A 22,266-nucleotide genomic window follows, 5' to 3' on the forward strand; every position below is an offset into this window, starting at 1 on the left:
AGAAGTAATAGTTTTAAATAGGGATGTTCCTAGGTGTCTATTTCTCTGTTCAGCTAAACAGACATTTAAATAGTGTTTAACTGACTAGTCTGAGGAGAAGAAAATATTTAGAAAACAGTCACAATTATCACAGGGCCACTGTGTCACTGTGTTAGTGGGTGTGATGTGATGTGAGCCTGATATACTCTGTACAGCGTGGCTAACATTAGCAGCTAGCTCTGCCAGCCTTCGCTCCTCTTTGCAGATAAATATTGTGCTTTGATATGTGGCCTCTTTTCACTTTGGTTGAGTAGTTAAATGTTATCTACTTAAGCTTTTATTTCCATTTATTACTTAAAAAACGGTCCTACTGCGCTGTTCCTACTACATTCAAACTGTTAAGCTACTCATATTTTCATCAGCTGAAGTGCCAGAAAGCTCGGACCGGAAGGCAGCGGCCATCCACTGAAGCTACAGCAGCCTATCGTGGTGGGAGGTTTATTACAGTTTAAAAGGCATAATAGACCAGGAATTCAACCCCTCATTTATGAAAAAAATTATAGGTACCGTATTTTCCGGACTATAAGTCGCTCCAGAGTGTAAGTCGCATCAGTCAAAAAATGCGTCATGAAGAGGAAAAAAATAAGTCGCACTGGACTATAAGTCGCATTTGTTTAGAAATTGACACACTGTTGTCCGTGCTCTGATAGAGAGGCAGTTGCGTTGCGTGAAGCAGTAATACCAAGAAGGCCCACCTGCAAAGTAATTTATATTCATCTCCTTGGCAACTACCAGGGCGTGGTGACGTAACTGTACCGTTGACAAGCCTCTCCCGGCAGCACGTTGTTTAAGCACCCATCTGTGGACTCGTTCCTCCAGCTCTGACCATCTTGCTTTCAGCCCACGATTAGCTTTCTTTGTTTTCTTCATTGCAGTAAGATTAACCTCTGCTTTTTGCCAGTCCCTCACAAGTTTCTCACTCACTCCAAACTTTCTTTCTGCTGCTCGATTACCGTTTTCGTTAATTTTGTCAGTGGTACAGGAGCATATAGCATATAGTTGTCACAAGCCTAGAGCGCCCCCTCGCGGCTGTAGACGGTAATGTTTACTTCTTGTGCATGTCAGTCAGTATGAATTAACATTAAAAAACATGATAAATTATATATATTTTGATATATAAGTCGCACCTGACTATAAGTCGCAGGACCAGCCAAACTATGAAAAAAAGTGCAACTTATAGTCTGGAAAATACGGTAATTAGTTAAGTTGGGTGCTGCTGTGTTTAGCCACTTTCTTATAATGCATATTTTATTTGCAGCCAAAAGAGCCTGCAGCAGATGGAAGGCTTTCATTCAAAAGGGGCATATATGAGTCTTTAGAGTTCTGTACATAAGAAAGAAAGCATAACCCAAGTTGTAGGTTTAATAATGAAACAAATATTTCTGTCTCACAGTTAACACTTGTATACCAATTCATTTCTTGTGTTTTTGAGATAATTTTTTAGCCATTGCAAAATTCATGGACATCATTATTACATAGAAGTCCTATTTTCAGCTCTTAGAATCATCATATATTTCCTGGCAGTGATAACTCTGCCATGCTAAACTTGGACTGTTGATACTGTAGGTGTACTGTGGGCTTAATGCTTTCTAATATTAAGATCCACAGAATGTATTTAACCTTCAGTGTTTTTCCTCAGATGCGCACAGCTACACCTTTATGATAGGGTTGTTTTAGTTCATCAAACTTTTGATGAATTGATATACTCTGGAAAGTTCTTCCCTTGCAATATATACAATGATATATTCATATTAATCTGAAAGTCTTATCAGTGCAGATTTATCAAGTTTTCTAGTTGGAACCTCCTTTATTGTAGGGCAAGTAATTTAAACATTTAAATCAGAGTAAGCACTTCCTTTCCTTCCTTCTTTCTTTTGTATTCAGATTTATTCTGAATTTGTTTACTGGTTTGAGGAGAGCCGTCTTTAAAAGAGTTTGCCTCAGTTCCTTCCTCCTCTCTGATTTTCTGGCTCAGTAAAGTCCATTGGAATAAAAAGGAAAATAAGGCATTTGGAAAACTGATGCTGGGCCATTACCATGGAGATAATAATAGTTATTGAACCAGACAACCTGAAGAAATTTGGTGAAATCGGAACAAAAGAAAAGTGGCATCAATTTATCTGGGCTATTCTTCTTTAATTATAAAACCTTAGCCTTGTTTATTTCAACATCTGTAGGAACAGCTGGGTGAAGGATTATTCTAGGTTAAAGTCCATCTGTTTTAGTAACATCATTTAACAGAACACTAGTCTCTCCAGATTGGTTTGCAGATAGGATTTGAAGGACCTATTTAGGTTAGGTGAGGCATCAGGTCATCCGGAAAGCAATTGCCTGACATCTGTCAATGTCTCTGATTGCAGGATCAGATCCAGGTCCAATTATTTTGCCATACTGGTTGGCTATTTTTATACCTCTTACTAAGGTAATGTCAGGTCAGCTGATGATTGGGGATCCGCAATTGGCCTAGGTTGGGTGATCTTAATTTCTAATGAGAACTCAGGCACATTCTGTGGCAGGGTTGTCACTCTACCATTTATTTAAAAAGAAAAAGAAAAAAAAACATGCTTTGATGCAATTCTTTAAAAATCTAATGATATATGTATTGTTCTTGACCAGTTATTAATCTGTCTGTAGTTGTCAGACTTTAATGAAAGGCCTACAGCAGTTGGTTCCATACACATTTGTCTGGTATAAATGCTTACACTTGTTGCATGACTCCCGATAACCCCTATTACGTGCAATCACATGATCCACAATGCTCGTTGGGTGTCAGATAGTGGGGGGCAGTCCCTTGGAATGAAGGAGGAAGGTTAGGAGTTACAGTTGTAAATGGATCTCTGGGCTGCAGTTATCATCAGAAAAGTTCAATATAATTGCACATAATCACTACACCCTACAAATAGTTATTTTTACCTAGACAGATGAAGGGAGACTGAGCTAGGAGGCTAGCAGTTTGGCTCTGTAACATACAAAAAAATCCTCCTTTGTCACAAACATGCTTGTAATTGAAATGCCAATATACTATTAACCGAATAATCCTTGTGGGGTAAGTGACCAAGTAATGATGTGCCATTCATGATGCAGCCTGTGCTACAAAACAGCTCCTTAATTTCAACCACAGCAGCTAGCTCCCGTAAGGGTGCCAGTTTACTTTCCTCCTTGTTTTTCTCGTTGTTTAAAGGGGACATATTTTGCCCTTTTAAGACAAGTTTATATTGGTCTCAGAAGCCCTTAAAACATGCCTGTGAAGTTTGTTGCTGAAAAAACACTCAAGTATTGGATTTTTGCATGTCTAAATACCCCTCTGTTTCAGCCCTGCTCAGAACGAGCCACGTGTTTGTGGCTTTAAATGTTAATGAGCTGTCTGACTCCGCCCCTGACCACACCCCTCTCAGAGAAATTGATGTGGCACTCCTGATATTACAGACACTTTCATCCAAAGTTAAGGACCTGACTGGGATTCAAACCATCAATCTCCTAGATCAATGTCAGCAGGGTAACCCACTGAGCTATTCAGCATCTCAGCTGGTAGCTGAGAGGAAGATGAGGAGAAGAGCGTGGAACTTTCTTCCAACCAAACCTGGGGGCAGTGCTTACCACCCATGTGAGGTCATAAGGTTTAAAATCTGAGAACGGCTTGTTTCAGCACACATTTTCTTAAAGGTGGAGAAAGAGAAGGTGGAAGGGAATGGATTTTTCTGGTATTTGAGGGGATTCTGGACAGGCCAGGGGCACATATTCTTGTTAGAAAAGCCTGAAAAAGTGATTTTTGAATAATATGTCCCCTTTAATCCACATTTGAAAAGCCAGGCTAGTACCAAATGAGGAGCCATTTGGGAGCCAAACAACCAGCTCTACTGAGCTGAGCTAAATGATGTGGATCTCATAAAGGAGACGAATTTCTCCTCACAATGAGAGACACTGGGCAAGAAATACAGGTAAAATCAGAGTTAACTGTGCTAAACCATGGCAAAACTGTACTGAACGATAAAGGGCTGCTTTGTGGAGATGGACCATGCATGAGTGATGTGTGACACTGCTTGTCCAGTTATTATAATATTTTTTTTACCTGATTATTTATACTTTCGGGGCACAAAAGTAGCTTTAGAATAAGGGTGTTGCTGTTTTTGTCATTTCAGCTCAAAACATGGCCTTTTTGGTAGCATGTCTCTATGCAGAAATCACTACTTGCCCCCCAGAGAGAGTTCCCCTCTGTTGTGTGACATCTTCTGCAAATAACCTGTACCTGCTTTAATACCACTGCTACTAAAACTGAAGTCTGATGCACTCAATTCAGTTACTTAAACATTTCCTTGTGATTAACAGCATCGACTCAGTTTTTGTATTTTCATGTGTAAGATTATTTAAGCTTGCTCTGTCTTTGTTTAAAGAGCTTTGGTTGAAGGTCAGTTCAACCCCGAACATTGTAATTGTTTGGAAGATTTAAACCAGAATTAAGAATCATTCACAACAAGTGTTAGCACAGATTTTACTGCTGAAAGCAGCTAATGTTAGTCAGTGCAGTCTATTTGTTCTGGTTTGTTGTCTGTCACATGTGTGAAACTTCCTGTGCTGCTGTCTTGGCCAGGATTCTTCTGTAATAGAGATTTCTGTATCTGTGGGAATATTCCTGGTTAAATAAAAGTAAATAAAATTAAATGTTTTTTTCAAGCTATTGTCTTTTTGATACTTCTGATCATTGAAATAATGGAAACCGTTTTTAAACACATTTTTGAACGTTTTAAATATTTTGAAAAGCCCATTTTGTAGAGGCTTGAATCTGTCAGCAGTCCAACATTGCTACTGTTTTTGAATACTGTAAAAGAAGGCTGATATTCATTGTTATAGCAGTTTCACTGTTAAAATGCTACGTTTTTTGGAGCAGATACTTCAGAATAACACACAGGTGGCTTGCGCGTAGGTCAGTTATATTGTTAATCAGCAGTTCTTTATAAGTGTACATGGAGGATCGGGGAATGATGATGCATACCTTCACATGGCCTCTCTATCCTCCTAACCCAGAGACTGGTGTTTTCCATAGTAACGAGACACTAATCCTGTTTTTTTTTTTTGGAGCAATTCAGAGATTAAAACGTATGACTGTCATCTGTTACACCTCAAGCAGGATGATGTGATGATTCCTTTGCCTTCTACTATCGAGAGAGCTGAGAAAAATATGAAGAAATTGCCTCATATAGTGTACACAAGTATGTGTAGCTAACTTAAGTAGCTCTGTATCAGTGTTTACATAGGAATAAATTTGATTTTATATTGTTAAAGGAGGTAGGACATGATCTTATATTCTTTAAAGCAGACACAGAGCCCAATAAGAGCTTTAACATCTTACATCACCATGCCCAGTTTTTGTTTCAGTGTCATCCTCTGTTCTGTTAACAGGTGCCTAACAGTGTGTCATACGCACAAACATAAATATTCTTATGGACACTTAAAAAAGTGTCTTCACACATTTTATGGAAGTTCTGATCCCCTCATTATTCCACAAATCAGTTCCTATTAATGAGGGTCTTTTTTTGGGCCAGTTTGAATTCTGGATTCCTTTCTGGAGAATCAGACTCCTGATTCAGTCAGAGAGAAAAGCATGCTTAAAAAACATTACTGTTAAAGACACAAATTTAGCTTTGGTTATTAGTACAACTTCAAATGGCACAATTTGTACAAGAACTCCACACACACTTAATTTATTTGCTAAATTGAGGGAAAATCCTTTGAAAACAATTGCCTTTGGTGGTTTCCCACTGTGATTAGCCACAGACTTTTTCTACTACCCCTGTATCTCTGGAAGTTCAGCCCGTAATCATTTCTACAATAAAGCCCCAAGGAATAAGTTGGATACCAAACATATTAGCCCTGCATCATAGTTTAGTAACTTTAAGCTTTTATATTTCACAGTAAAACCTTTTTTTTTCTCAAAATAATGAATATGCTTTATTAAAATCTAATTTGATGATGTACAAGGTTAGAATCAAAGTTGTTTTAAGAGAATTTTTACTCTCTAACACTATTTGTATTTGGCCACCTGCCCATCACAACAGGGTTTCCAACAGGGACTGTAATGGCGTTGTATTCAAATATATGCACTTTAGTATAGAGCAATGTCTTTGCATGCTGAAGCATTAAAATTGCCCTTCATTGGAGATAAGGGGCCAGCCCAAACTCTGAAAAACAGCCACATACCATTACCGCTCACCCACCATACATCACAGTTGGTACAATGCAGTCAAGCAGGTAACATTCTCTCAGCATTGGCCAAACCCATCTGACTGTCAAACGGAGACGTGAGATTAGTCACTCCATAGAACATGTTTCCACTGCTCCACAGTCCAGAGTCAGAGTGCTTCACACCACTACATCTGATTCTTGGCATTGGTCTTGATGACGTGAGGCTTACATGCTGCTGCTTGGCCATGGAAACCCATTTTATGAAGCTCCCGCTGCACAGGTTTTGTGCTTAAATTGATGCAAGTGGAATTTCAGAACACAGCAACTTTTGCCACCATGCGCCTTTGCAGTCGTTGACCCTGCTCTGTGATTTTATGTATTTTTTTCTCTTCTTGAGTGAATGCTGTTGTTCCTGAACACTTCCACTTCTTCCTAATATCACTTACAGCTGACTATGGAACATCCAGCAGGGATGAAGTTCCACAACCTGTCTTGTTACAAAAGTGGCATCAATCACAGTCCACACTTGAAGTCACTGACCTCTTCAGAACAATTTTGTATCACAAATATTAGACTGCATGGCTAGGTACTTGATTTTATGCACCTGTGGCAACAAATATCATTGAAACACCTGAATTTAATTATTAACAGATGTGGCCTGATGCCTTTGTCCGTAGAGCATGCGTGTTTCCCATTCCAGTCCTGGAAAACAGTTTTAAAATGTCAGGCTATTCCATGACCTGTCGACTGAATCCTGACTCCTGATTAAAAACTCCTGACTATTTCCCTCTTGTTGCCACAGTGACAGCTCTTGTGGTAATTATGCAATTTTTATTTCTTTATATTGCTTTATTATCAATTTGTTCTTTTACAGTATCTCAGCATGTTGGGGCTTTTTAATCACATGCTATCACTCTGTAACCACGATGTGAGGGTGCTTAAGATAAAATGAACAATAATTAAACTTGTCATATACTCCAACACTGCTGTGAGAGTTTCTACAGAGAACACTTCAGTAGGGGATTACATGTGGGAGCAAAACAATAAAGAGGCTGTTGAGCTTCATTATTAAAAGTCTCATTTTCGTCATGTGTTTCGTTCTCTTTCTCTATTACTCTAAAGTCTAGGGAAGTGCATGGAATCCATGGAATCATCTGTTAGCAGTCTCAAACTGTGACAGCCATCTCAATCTCTCCCCTCGATGAATGCACAGTTGGAGAGCTGTGTATTATATTTAGATTTTCAGACAAACATTGTCAGGGACAGTTCAGTGGTAGTTAGATATTGATAGACACATGTCCCTACTTAATTCTACATTCATGGCAGTGGTGAAAAATGTTTTACTTCTTCACCGCTCTTCTCACTTTTCTTCCTCTTTGGCTTTTTAAGCAGTGCCTTTACTGCTGCATTGGACCGATTAAAATAGAATGGCATTGCCACACTGGCATTGTGCTGTAATTGCAGTTAAAAATGAAAAACTCATTAAATGCTGTCCTTGGGAAAATAGTATGAATAAAAACACCTGTCAGACTCTGATGAGGGCCAGAACCAGTATAAAGTAAGTCACCTTGCTGTTTAATATATGCAGGAAATACCCACAGTAATTGAAGAGATTTTAGAAACACATGCAGTGTCAGTAATGTTATAAGGGAACCTGTAGTCAGTTGCTTTTTGCATAGGAAAGCCACACTCACAGAAGTAAACGAGGGTTTCACATGAAAATAGACGCCAAGTCTGGTTCATGGCTAAGATTGGCAGTTGTTCAAGGGGACATGACAGTCATTGAAACACAGGAGAGAATACATTTTATTATTGCTGATGTCATACTGCCAGGTGCCACAAAAAAGAGGCATTCTAATTTCCCCGTCAAACCAATTTTATTTCCCTGTGAGGACGGACAGAATTTGTGAATATGTCTCGTTTGAAAGGCCTGATCCATTTTAGAAATTTGTTTGAGAAAATCCTCAAAAAGCCAAGCGAGAAAATTGCTGAGCGGACCACTTTTTCCCCGTCACTCAAGAACAAATCTGTTTGTATAAGAGGTTCCTGTGTGAGGCCCAGAGATTTCTCATCTGGCTGTATCTGATATGAAATGTAGATCCTGCTTTTTCATTTTCCACTGTGGTCTTACACCACAATCTAGGTCAGCTAGACACAATGCACTTGTCAAGGGAGGAGAGGGAGAGGCCTCTCAAAAGATGTTACATAAAGCAAAAAATCCTGAAAAACTGTGTCCTTGTCCTAGACGTGCTTTTAGAGGCTGTTTGTCTCTCTGCGGTTAAAGATACGCACAAGTAAGTGTCCAAACGAATATGCTATAATCGATTTGTATTCAACAGTCAAAAAGGACAGCAGATTCAATAAGCTCTCTATCAAACCAGATGCTTCATTGCAATCCAGCAGCTATAGTATAAATAGAGAAGCAGGAGTTTTAAAAAGAAAAAAAAAAAAACTCTTTACTGCAGCAAACTTCAGAAAGGAAACAAAGTGCCAGTGTAAATTTTGTTAAAATCCAAGTAAAGCAAAATGAGAATTTTGTCTGTAACACACTATATAAGCTATGTACGACTAAATTTTGGATTTAGCCTGCTAGTAAGTTTGTCAACACTTTAAAGTTTTCTTCTGTGCATGCCTAAATGTGGGTCTCAGTGACACATGTTAGCCTCAAATGAATGACCCCACCCTCTTAACACTACAGAAATATAAAAGCACAGATTTTTTTTTTCTATAATACAGCCTGGTGTTTGGCGTACTATCTATTCCTACTGAAATTAGGGGCCAGCAATAAAATTCTGTCCTTTGTTCAGTGTGGGGGGAATTTACCCAACCTACAAGCCATGATGGCACGTGGGTCACTAAAAGCAACGTAAAACAGGGATTTACAACAGAAAACAATGTAATCCCCCCCAGACTACTGCCTTTCCTGCCCTGACATAGAAACGAGCAGCTATGAACCGTCATGTCTGGGTGCAGACAGCTGCTGGAGTGGTTGTCTCTGTGTCGTTCAAACCCAACACAGCAGGAGCTAACATCTTAACTTATAAAAGTGTGTTATAACAGATATCTGACTTGTCTTAAGTCTGGGATCATTAAAAGAAGCGGGCTGTGGCTGTCTTCTCTCTCAAAGCAGCGGCCATTACTCCCTGTTCTCAGCTAGAATTGTCATACTAAAGTTAAGGGTCTGATACACACCTTCTATTTCTGTCAAGTTGTCACAATAAAAGTCTTATCTCATTTTCATCTAGTTTTCTTGAAGGGGCAATGTGAAAAAATTGAGAAGTATAATTTCAGATCACATGTATACACAAAAAATAAAATGTTAGGAGGCCTGCATGTGTTTATAGCTGCAAGAGAAAATGAATAAAACTTTATAGCACAGACCAACACTATATTGACAAAAGCGTTTTGCCACACCTGTTAATTATTGAACTCAGGTGTTTCAATCAGACCTGTTGCCGCAGGGTATAAAATCCAGCACCTAGCCATGCAGTCTCCATTTGCAATATTGTGATACAAGATGGGTTGTTCTGTAGAGCTCAGTGACTTCAAGCGTGGTAATGTGATGGATGCTTTGCACTAAGACTGTTTGTGGAACTTCATCCTGGAATCTTGAGGAAAGCCTTCCACAAAGAGTCAAGGCTGTTAAAGCTGCAACAGGGGGGAAACTTCATATTAAAGTACATGTATTTGCATACAAGTCATTACAGTCTCTGTTGGTGTGATAGTCAGGTGTTTCAATATTTTTTTCCATACAGTGTATCCGTCTGTCCTGACATGAATATGATGATGTCTCTGGTGGCTCAAACACAGAGCTGACAGATCATATGGAGCAGACACATGAGGCCTCTGTTGTAGCATTTTTGAGTGCTGCATGATTAAGTAATAATGTGCAATTGTGATTTTACTAGACAACATTAAGATTGGGATTACCATTTAATTCATAGTTGGTATCATGAGTCTACTCTCCGGGTTTTTAAGGAAAATGCAGACAATAATAATAGTTTTGAGATGTGTATTTCTCAACTAAAAAAATATTATGAAGCATTAAAAATGGCTGAACCTAAAGTTGTTACAGTACTGTTTTAAAAATAACTTAATATTTTCCAAAAATAAAAGTTTTTGTTATAATGAAAGTGCTGTAGATGCACTATTGCAAACTTAAATAACTACTTCTTAAAGGTCATATATTTTACCCTTTTAAGACAAGTTTATATTGGTCTCAGAAGCCCTTAAAACATGCCTGTGAAGTTTGTTGCTGAAAAAACACTCAAGTATTTGATTTTTGCATGTCTAAATACCCCTCTGTTTCAACCCTGCTCAGAACAAGCTGCTTCTGTGTCTGTGGCTTTAAATGTTAATGAGCTGTCTGAGTCCGCCCCTGACTCCGCCCCTCTCAGGACATGGATGTGGCTTAATGGATGTGGTTCTTCTGATCCTCAGGAGAGGAGTTCAGAACTTTCCTCCAAGTGGGGAGGGCCAACCAAACCTGGGGGCGGTGCTAACTCCCAACATGACATCATGAGGAGAAAATCTGAGACCAGCTTGTTTCAGCACACATTTTCTGAAAGGTGGCAAGGTGGAGAGTTTGGGGAGGTGGGGGAGGGGGTTCTTGGGGGGATTGTGGACAGGCCAGGGGTACATATTTTGCTAAAAAAGGTGTATTTTGCATAGTATGTGACCTTTAAGTACAAAAATCATTGCAGCCTTTAATTTGATTACGTGAATACACAGCCTGATTGCAATTGTGTTTGGATTAACTGTGCAGCACTCATGATTCATGATTCTGAACCTTTTTTTATTAGAGATGTTTTTAATCATTTTTATTAAGCCCTGTGATTCATAATAACCATGTCATTAAAAAAAAAAAGTACTAATTTATTTTTATTTTTTAGTTTATTCATTATTTATTTCTTTACAGGGAGTTGAAATATAAAAACTTCCGTCCATAAAAGATGGATACCATGGGTTGGAGAGAATTTTTCAAACAGCTGTCTGATCCCTCTTTTGGAGAACAAGGTAACAAGGGGGCTCAGCAGCAGAGGTTCAAAGTGACAAATGATGCAAGTTTACAGCTTGAGTGGATTTCCCACCTGCTTCTGAGCCATTTTTCTGCTCTGAGCATGAGAGCACTCACACAACATAACAACATACCTTTTTGGAAATGTGGAGTAAGAGTAGTTTTTTCTTCAAAATTCATCATGCTTTATTGTTTTTTATGCAACTCTAGGTGATTGAAAATTTCCAAGCAAGCTCACACCTGCACATCTACAGAAATGTTAATTAATGCTGGCTGTCTTTATGAATAAAATAACACATGCAATAGGACCTGATAAAATACAAGGTCCTCATACACTCTGTGACTCGGTCAGCTGTATTTCCTATCATATCTAATTCACTTCCCCCTACTGTGTGTGATTACTTATTCATGAGAGAGAACCCATACATCCCCTAGAAAGCCTTGGATGATACTGGAGGTATTATTTATTACTTCATCTATTGTAGAAAAACATGCTATAGGGCAAAATCCCTTATACTGTGCATAGTATGGCTAGAAGCTATGCATATGCATTTTTGAGATATTCTATCCACATCCCTGATGCTACTTTGTTGTTATTCTCTTTTGGTATCCATTAACTGTACCACACACTGCTTTTCGTTCTCATTTTATCACATTTCTGTTAAAGTACAAGTATTGTACGTGATATTCTTCTACATCCTCTTTATGTGCATCAACACTTCCTCTAAGCATCTTTTTCAGCGAATCATCACAGAAAAAAAACAGAATTAAATGCAGCATTAATGACAGTCTGGCAGTGAAAAAGGGGCCCACCTGTAAATGATGCATGCGCTGTTTCGACAAGTGTCACAATTTGCTGTGTCTTGCCCTGTTCGGTAGGAGAGCCTGTGAACAGAAAGATGAAAAGATAGATGTGATCTCCAGTGGCACGCTTCAGCTTCATATTCCAGCACCTGTGGGCATCGGCTATCAGCCACATTTGTTCAGCTCCTTTTTTTCTCCCTGTGTTGTTTATTCCCCACAGTTGAGAATGCAGCAGGAAGCTCTGATCCTGCAGTTCTCTCACATTCAGTTAATAAAGTGTGCAGACTTGCTGACTTCACATAATGGGATTACTTTGCTTTGCCATGACTTAGTTTTAAAATATGTTATGTGCCTCTCTTCTGTAGGAATGGGAAGTAAGTAGCAGCTAAATGCTACATGAGTCATCTGTAATGAAAAATCAATGCTTTACATTCTGTCCTGCTCTGTACATTTCTTTTATTTCTCATACAACTCAATTTGCAACAGACACAATGAGCATCACGGATTCAAAAAAGCAAATCCACATGACAAATTGCTGCTGCTCCGTTTATAGCATAGGTACACAGCCCCAAGGGTGTGCTGTCTTTAAAAGAGTTGTAATTTGTTATGTTTAACGACCTCGGCAAAAGACCAACTTAAACCCTCTCTTGGGGCAAAGCAGAGGCTTATGTGCATATGTCAGAGAGGACACATTAATTAAACACTTGCTTTTGTTGGTTTTTACACTCTCACGCCTCTTCTCATGCATGTTTCCTGCATCAGCTTACATAAACATGCAGGTATGCATTTTTTTATATAGGCTATATGTCCCTGCATGCAGCAGCAGACTGCAGTAGTAAGAGGACGATGGGAGGGGCTGTGCTGGCCGCGCACATGTAATTGCTCGCTGTCACGGTACCCCGTCACCCCTGTAGGATGACATGCGGTGGGGTTGGACCTCAAGTGTTCCCCGTGACATGAGAGGTGACCTCATTGAGAGAAGAAAGAACAGCCTGCGTGCGGATCGAAAACGCTGATGGGAGCTCAAGGTCAGCGAGTTCATCCATCCTGCCCTGTTCTCAAATGAAGTCTCTTTGAACAGCTGTGAGCAAGGACAGTAACTCACTGCACAGACAAGGTCTGCACTAGAGCGGTGCTGCTGCTCCCTGGCTTTTCATGTACAACTTTTAAAAAGCTCTGCTCTAATAATCAAGGCGTATTAACCTAAATTTATAATCACTGCGTATTCTCTGCATAGAAAATACTCCTTTTTCTTATTCAGGGTAAAATGTTCATGACCTAACATAGAGGTAATGCTTTGAAGAAAGAACATCACAGGGAAATATTCTGAAGGCACCTTAGAGGGGAGTAAAATCTCAGAAAGACGTTCTCTAGGCCAAATGTGTGTTGGCAGAGATTCAGTGCTGTGTTGTTTGCAAACGTCAGCTGTCCTGGGATATGTCCTGCCCTCTTCAGTGCTCTTTCCCTGTCCACCCCCCCCACCCCACCGCCAACGTGACCATTACCTGCCGGCCTGAACACTTTACTTATTGTTTATTATTTATTGACTTGTGTGCAAAAACAAGTCAGATCCTTCTATGGTATAGTCATCTGCACAATCTGCACAGATTGTTTTTATTGTGCTGTGCCTAAACCTAAAGCATTCCTCCTTATAGAATCACTACAGTGTAGGGTCAATGCATCTCATTATAGAAAAATATGAGGCCAACATTTAAGGTCAAGCAAAAGTCTGATATTTTGTGAGAATGCAAAGAATTCCCCGTATTTTCTAAAGCTAGGGATGTGTGGGATAAGCTGACTAAACAATTAAACATTGTCACCCTTGCAAGTTAGCACCAGAATTAATAATCAATTAAACCAATTATTGATATGGGCACCAGTTTGGTGCAGTGGGTAGAACAGCACTGGTCACTGGATCAATTCCTTGTCTTGGCACTGTTTGGTGCATTCCCGCCTCCCCCTTTCTCTCTGCCCATATTCCCTGTCCCTCTTCAACTGTCCTGTCCTAAATAAAGGCAAAAAGTCCCCCACCCAAAAATCTTTAAATAAATATTTATATTCTGAAAATGCAGGCCAATAGTGCTAATCACTACTGTCATTATTGTCCACTCCACTGATGTCAACCAGCTCTGTGGATGGATGGATGACATCTTGCAACATGGGGCAGTCTGGCTATATTTTATTGTAGAAATGGAGGTAAAGTTGAATGAAGGCCGCGCCAAGTTTAACGGGCGTATCACCAGCTTATGTGAACATAGACACTCTATAAGTCAGTTTGACTTAACTAACCCTCATATGCTGTGGTCCTGTGGGTAGATATTAAAGTTCTTTTAAGGGGTTTTCAGGTTGTGCTTTTTTGCAACCTGAAGAGAAGAGAAACAGAACACAACCTAGTGCTTTATTTTTAGTTTCTTCTTTCAGCATTTTTGGAAAAATACCAAGCATTAAGTTTGGTTTGATTGAAATTAAGATGTGAAATTGATCACATGCACAGACATCCTTTTGAGTAACCCCTGGACTTTTGGAGGACAATGCAGAAAAGGGAAACATTGTGGAAGCAAAACTAGAGATATGAACATTTTTTGTTGTGTCCAGTGTTAATTTTGGAGTTAATTTTAGTGAATAAAATGCCCTCTTAAATGTCTTTCTAAAAAACACATCTATACCCTTTCCAGACTAAAACTTTACTTTTCCTTTGTTAATGCAGCATGCCAAAATCAATAGCTTTGAAAAAAAAACCTGAATAACATTCAGTTATTCATGATAAGAAGAGAGGGACTTCAAATTTGTATCTATGTGGCAGTGTAAAGAAAGCTATCTGTATGTCCACCCATGCATTCAAGGAGAGAACATTTGTGTTCATACTGTAGAAGGCAGAATCTGCATCCTTTAACTGCACCTCTAATAATGCAGATGGAACACAACAGAGAAAGGGCACTATAGCAGGCTTAGTTTTGTGGAGATGAAAGGCAAAATGTTATGAGGCTGCACTAATTGGCCCTTTAAAACAAAGTTTCACCGAGCCACACGAGGGTGCCTTGTTCTCCACTGGATGTGGATAAGACTTAGGCATAATTTGCTTAGTGCTGCAGTGGATTTTAGAGATGGATTGCATTGAGCCCTACAATTGCACTTTTTTAAGAGTCTGAGTGTAAACATGGCTTGATGACTATTTAAAGCCAGCTAATGCATTCTACTTCCCAGAAGAATATCCTAAGAAACATATTACACTGGAATTTACTTGAAGAAAGTTAGCTCTGCATTAAAGCAGTTTTGCTCTTGCTTTAAAAAACATAGAGTATATGCTGTGATAAGCTACTAATTTCCTTTGTAGCAGTGCTAGGAGGATTGATTAGTGACCTTCTCCTTCTTTGCACCATGTTAAAGATGAGTTAAGTTTGAATATTTCATATAGAAATGTATTTATTGCAGTGAAATTAGATAGATGACCTCAAATTTTTTTCCCATAATAAGTGAAACATTAAAAATCTCCATGATTGGTTTGCTCGAGGAGTAAAAATCAGTGTGAAAACACACTCTAATGATTATCTTTCACCTGAAAATGGGCTGGCTCCTATAAATCAGTACTTGAGTGCTAAAACATGTGCTGTCATGACTGCAATTATAGCTGCCACTGTCACTCATTGCACACAACATTAAAAATTCATCCCCATCTACTTTGTACTGCAAGTAGCCGCTTTGCATGCTGCTTTATAAAGCAATGCAAACTAGGCCATACAGTGCCACTTTTTAACATATTTTCTCCCTCATTTGGTCATAATCATAATCCTTTAGAGAAAATGATGGTAATTAGATTGAAAAGACTCCTTGACTAAAGATGAAAAATGACCAGCAAAGATGGGCAGCATAATCTGAGGAAACTTGGACTTTGGTTTATGTCCAAATGTCTGTAGAATGAACACTTTCCTATCAGCCGCAGCTTGACTTAGTTTTTGATGAGTACATTTTAATTCATTGATATGGCAAACTAAGATGGTGAAAATGATTGCTGCTTAAAGTTATGAGGCTAGTGTTTTAACTATATGTTGTACTGACAGCTCTGTAATGAATCTGTAATGCTGCAACTTCATTGCCCTTCTGCCAGGTTGGATCCAAATCTGGTAATCCAGTGATATATCTGAAAAGTAACTGTATCAGGCAGCAGGTTGTAAAGGTAATTTCAGAGTAGATTTCCAGGTAGTCACACTTTAGCACCAGTCTCAAAGTCTTTCTCTGCTGTTCCTCAGTGCCACTTCGCCTTGTCCCACGTCCCTCCTTCATTATTCAGACTGAGTGAAGCCATTTGGAGGAGTGATTTTTATTCAATTGTGCACCCCAAATTTAATTTGGTTTTAATTCTTTAGACTGTTAAACTAAAATACTTCAACACTTCAGTTTGGGATATCTCTACAGGGTTTCCCATAGAATGACACTGTGCTTAGGCGGTAGGGATAGCCATCTCACCATCTACTTCTTAATGTGGAATTGTGACTCAAATTTCTGATATTTTTCAGCCAGTCAAATTCAACTAATGAAATTTGGATTCAGACAGTACCAAGCATGTGATAAAACAGAAAGAGTAAAAAAAAAAGTTTGTGTACAAGACTTTCTGTTGACTTTTTGGCAGAATTTTCTTTTTACAGGAACATCCTCATGACCCACTGAAAAGGTCTCTGCAACCCACTTTGGGTCCCAACCCACCAGCTGAGTATCACTGCACTAGTAGATGTCTCTCTCTTGCCTGCAAATGATTTTATACCAGTTTAAAAAAACAAAAAACAAAAAAAAAAGAAAAACTGAAAAACTGGTCAGTCAGTTTACTGGGGTGGGCCACCCAGGTATGCCACTGCTGATAGTTCTCTGTGAATTGTACCCTTGGGACAAAACTGAGCCATTTTACCACAACTTTGGGGCAACAAACAGTGTCCTTAAGTGAGTGGGGATATCTCTGTTACCACTTATGGCTCACATATATGAAACATGTTTGAGCAAAACATGAATAAGGTGAAGGGAGAGCTATCCCACCAGTGTGAACACAGAGCTGAGAACAACAAAGTCATAAGGAGTTTAACTTTTTTCAAAAAATCCCGACTTAATGATATATTTTGTTTGAATATTTTTGATTTCTTCTATAGCTATGTTTAAAATGTTGAATATTATACCCTTTAGACTCCTCTACATTGAAGCCAGACTTATCTTTAGACAACCCAAAGGGAAAGAGTGCAACTTCAGAGACTAACTTTGTGGCTCAAATTTGGCATCATTTGTTTCCTGTTGGTTTGGACCTTTTTTGTAAGATCTAGGAGTATTACCAACATTTTTTTCTCTTTTGGTTATGATTTCAAATAGAGCAGTTAGATTAATTCGGCTAAACTGCTGGCTGCTTTACAATCAGTTATTTCTTGGCATTGAACTCAGTTGTTTCTGATACTGCTGTGTTCCCATGTCTTGTATTAATGTTGGAGGGTACAGTGTTATAATAGCCAATAGAAATTATGGCAAAGACACAAAAATAGAAAAACAAATTGAAGGAAAAAGATATTGCATTGGGTACATTGTGAAATACATGTGTATTATATAATGTGCATATGGCTGTATGAGTCAGGGTCTTACTGTCAGGCTCTCTGTACTCACCCCTCTCTGTGTGCTTCACCTTTCTCCAGCTCCTGAATAACTCCAAGTAGGACCTTGATGGTCTCCTGGCTTGAGTTTATGAGGCTCTCCATAGCCTGCAGCTGTGCTTTGATATCCTTGTCTCCAGATAAGGGCATTATCTGCTGGCTGCTCCCCATGCCCGGAGCTACCGTGTCTCTTGGAGGAAAGCCCTCGTCCCCCCCAACTGTTTGCTGGAGTTTAGAGGAGGCTGACACATGCCTTGTCCGACATTGCCCTTGTGACTGTGCAGAACATTTGGCACTATGGGGAAGTGTCTGTGACTGCTGTTCATTTAGCTGCGTACCTTTTTTCCGTTTACAGCTCACAGACGGGCTTCCCAGCGAATCCACCTGCGTCAAAGAGTTCCATGCCACGGGGCCTGTTCCCTTCAACTTGTCCTGTGATAACTCTGAGTTAGCCAGCTGACGCTTTGAGGAGGTGCCAGCTTCCATGTCTTCTTTGGGTAATCCTTTATGTTTGGTCCGTGTCCCACAAACCTGGTACTCCGGTTCTCTTTTGGAAGGAGGGCTGCATGGATGGCACTCCTCCGAGAAATGCGAGGAGTCTGGACAAGAGGGTCCATCCACGCAGTTGGCACTGGAAAGCAAATCCTCCGTATCACTGCTGTCATCAGTGTGGTGAAGCAGTGCTTTTGTCTGCCCCACAATCTTTCCCTTGTACTTAGAGGACTCCCCAACAGGCTGTCCGTCCTCTCCTCCTGCCTTTATATCACTCAAAAAACCATTATTTTGTCCTTTGTAATCTTCCACCAAAGCAGTATGTTTGAAAGTATGTCCCTTTTTCCTCTCAAAAGGAAAAGTCTTGTATCTTTTAGTGAGGTCCGGCGACGTTTGGACACCAGTACTCTTGGTGACGTTTGGAATGGAGCGTCTCGCAGGCATGGTCATGTATTTTCTGTGTGTCACTTTACAGGAAATGGATCTAGAGCGTCTTCCCCGAAACTCATTCTGAGCTTCACAGATATCCTTGAAACGCACCTGTAAGGCCTTGTTTCTCTTCTTCACCTGCTGCTTGCCAGTCCGTGCATCAAGACTGTGTGAGCGGCCTGTGTCTGATTCTGAATCATCGGAATTTGAGAGAACAACGCATGTGGTGTCCTCTTTGCTCACCATATTTCCTGCGAAAGATAAAAAGACAGAATTACTCTGTTATCTAGGGGGAAAGAATGTGATCAGTAATCACTGTAATAATCTACCACAGCAGATGGTTTGGATCTTATTCCCCATTGGATTGTCCTAAAATGTTCTGGTAACCAGTGTTGGGGTAACAAATTCCAAACTAATCTGCTGGAGTGCTCACATTGTGTTTTGGTTTTAACTTGTGATGCAACACAATTTTGCAATTCAGCATAACCATAATATGAATTAGTTACTTTTTCTGGTAAAAGCTATCTTGATGCAAAAAAGGGGCATGAACAGCATCATAATAAAACCCAAGTTTAGGAGCCTAAGATGTATTGTATTTGTTGAACAACTGCCGTCATTGTCAGATTGTGATCACAGGAAAGAGGTGTAGAGGTTATTGCCTCTTTTACTGTTATAAAGGCCATAGAATTATAGATAATAGGCTGTGAGTTGACACACTTAAAGGTAAGCTATGTAACATCCAGGTAATATGATCAAAATGTGTAACAACTTGCAAAAGGTCTTTAAAATATTGTTTAACATTAAAAAAAAAAAAAATGGAATGCACTGTTGTAACATACTTTTTCACCTCTGCATCTGGGTACCCACTGAGTACACTGTAATGCCACTACAGAACTTGAGATTATTTTGAAAGGTTTGTTCCTCAGATCTGCATCACCCCTTCTCTTGACAGATTTGCTGTGCATATTTTGCTGTGTGGTCAACTTTTTCATTCTCATGCACAGTACCTATAAAAGGTATTCACCCCCTTGGATGTTTTACTTTTTTATTGATTTATAAATCAATCATGGTCAATATGATTTGGCTTTTTTTGACAAAAAACCCTCTTTAATGTCAAAGTGAAAACAGATTTCTACAAAGTAATGTCAAATAAATAAAAAAACTGGAACTTAAAATAATGGACAGCATAAACATTCACTCCCTTCAAGTCAGTATTCAGTAGATGCACCTTTGGCTGCAATCACAGCACTGAGTCTGTGTGGCTCCGTCTCACTAGGCTTGCACATTTGGACACTACAATTCTACTCCATTCTCCTTTGCAAAACTGTCCAAGTTCTGCCAGGTTGCATAGGGATCAGGCATGAATAGCCCTTTTCAAGTCCAGCCACAAATTCTCTTTTGAATTGAGGTCTGGGCGTTGACTCCAGAACATTCACCTTGTTGTCTATAAACCATTTCTGTGCAGCTTTTGCTGTATGCTTCGGGTATTTGTCTTGCTAGAAAATAAATCCTCTCCAAAGCCATATTCCTCTTGCAGACTGAATAAGATCATCTTTTAAGATTTTCTTACATTTTGCCACATTCATTTTACCCTCTACAAGTCTTCCAGGGCCAGCTGCCAAGAAGCATCCCCACAGCATGATGCTGCCACCACAGTGTTTCCATGGGGGTGGGGATGTTGTGTTTTTGGTGATGCGCAGTGTTTGGTGTCTGCCAAACATAGCGTCTTGCCTTATGTCCAAAAAGCACCATTTAGTTCTCATTAGACCAAAGAACTTTGTTTCACTTGACCATGGAGTCTCCCACGTGCCTTTTGGTGAACTCTAATTGAGATTTAATGAGTTTTCTTCAGCAGTGACTTTCTCTTGGCCACTCTCCATAAAGCTTTGACTGGCAAAGAACTCAGGCAGCAGTTACTGTAGCAGTCATAGGTGTCTTGGTGGCCTCTCTCATTAGTCTCATTCTTGCACAGTTACAGTTTGTGAGGACTGACTGATCTAGGCAGATTTATAAATGTGCCATATTCCTATAACCTGACATGCCAGATGGATGTGTTACACACATCCATCTGGGAAAACTTCAATACAAAGCATTTGGGAAAGGGCAGAGACTGAAAAAAAACTCAGACGGGGATTAGGTGAACGTTCTGTCTGTCACATCTTTACGGGCCAATCAGAGCAACAAACACCTGACGTAGCCGCTATTGAGCTGCGCCTGTGCCCCTACCGACTAGGCTAAACTCCTTAAAGAACTACATAACGCAAACCATGGTGACTGTAGACATGTCAGTACACAAATATTGTCATTTTTGAAAAGAAAACAACTCAATACTTTCTTTGTTCTACTTTTAATGAAGAAATGTCATCAAGATCTGATCAAACTTACGCTCTAGCAGCATCCACGCTAACGTCTTCCTCCATAATTGCACCGGCCTCGTCTTGCTGCTTGCATACGTCATGACCCTGATTGGTCCTGCCACTTTTTAACCGGGCCCAAACAGTTCAGACGGGAGCTTTGCAAGATGGATTTGCCAGTGAGAAACACAGAAACGGGCAAATTCATCTGCTTTGCAAGGTTAATATTCCTACCCTTTCTTAAAGATAGATTTAACTGAACTGGGCGATGTTCTGTGCCTTCGAAATTTTTTTGTATCCATCCCTTGACTTTATATTTTTCAATAACCCTTTCTCTGCTTTGCTCTTCATTGCTCTTCATTGCTCTTCATTGCTCCAACTTTGTTTACCTTCTCAAATATTCAAAGGCTAACGTCATGCTGTAAATCAGTGGTTCCCAATGTAATTTCCTTGGAACCCCCCTTCAAAATAAGCAAGATATTATACATGTCCTTGTATGGGTTTATAATGAAGAGAAAGGGATTAAAAAACAAATATACTACTAAAATTTAAGTTACACGTACATATACTGAGTGTTCAAATCTTTGTCCTTCAACATTTTATTAAAGACAATTACAAAGCAGTTATCCATTTTCTATATTGCAGCATGAAGGGCTGAGAGCCTTACTTTTTTGTAACTTGTCTCTCTAACTTCTTCTTCCTCAGTTGTTTCCTTACTTTCAGAGCCAGTTGCGACTGAAATAGCTCCTCCAACGTACGGTCACCACTCTTTGCCTCGCCCACTTTTTTTTTTTGCACTGCTGGTGCCTCTGCTGCTCAGCTCTTTGCTTACTCTGCCAACACTGAACAACCACTTATGTACAGTGGTGATCATCATCAAGATTATCCTCTTGAAGTTTGATCCGTCCCTTAGAGTACATTTTTATAATAATTATCATGTTTGCACTGAGCATTGCTTTTATCAGCTGTCATGTAGACACCTTAGAGCTAGAAGCACATTTTTATTGTTGAACTATGCTGCACTGTGGTTTCACTAATGCATTATGACAGTTTTGTGCTATTGATTTATTTAGCTGTGAAACAGCCAGTCTCTTATGTTATTATTAGAGGTGTTTGGGGCCCATTTGATTTGTTTTCTCCCCTTTGGTTGACGTCATTTTTGGGGTTTCCTGTCAGATGGCAGTAGAATCAGGTTAATTCATGTGCCTTTGCTTAATTAATTTCACCTCAACTGCTGTCTTGCACACAGCCCATTAATTAAGCTTCATGGTAAAGTCTCTAGGCACACACACATGAGAGTCACATTTGCATTTTGTCCATACTGATCATA

At 39.6% G+C, this 22,266-nt stretch overlaps 1 protein-coding gene across 1 annotated transcript in view; it reads right to left on the reverse strand.

Annotated features, from left to right (window-relative positions):
* The window catches only part of insyn2ab (inhibitory synaptic factor 2Ab), a 44,974-nt gene that overhangs the window by 12,082 nt on the left and 10,626 nt on the right, over window positions 1-22,266 (reverse strand). Inside the window, exons 3-4 of the mRNA XM_041788727.1 lie at window positions 17,675-18,833; window positions 12,050-12,121 (exon numbers count right to left, since the gene is read on the reverse strand). Coding sequence (XP_041644661.1) covers window positions 12,050-12,121; window positions 17,675-18,828 — 1,226 coding nt within the window. The 5' untranslated portion in view covers window positions 18,829-18,833. The remainder of the gene's footprint in view (window positions 1-12,049; window positions 12,122-17,674; window positions 18,834-22,266) is intronic.

Source organism: Cheilinus undulatus, linkage group 6 (genome assembly GCF_018320785.1).
Source record: "Cheilinus undulatus linkage group 6, ASM1832078v1, whole genome shotgun sequence".
Taxonomy (NCBI): Eukaryota; Metazoa; Chordata; class Actinopteri; order Labriformes; family Labridae; genus Cheilinus; species Cheilinus undulatus.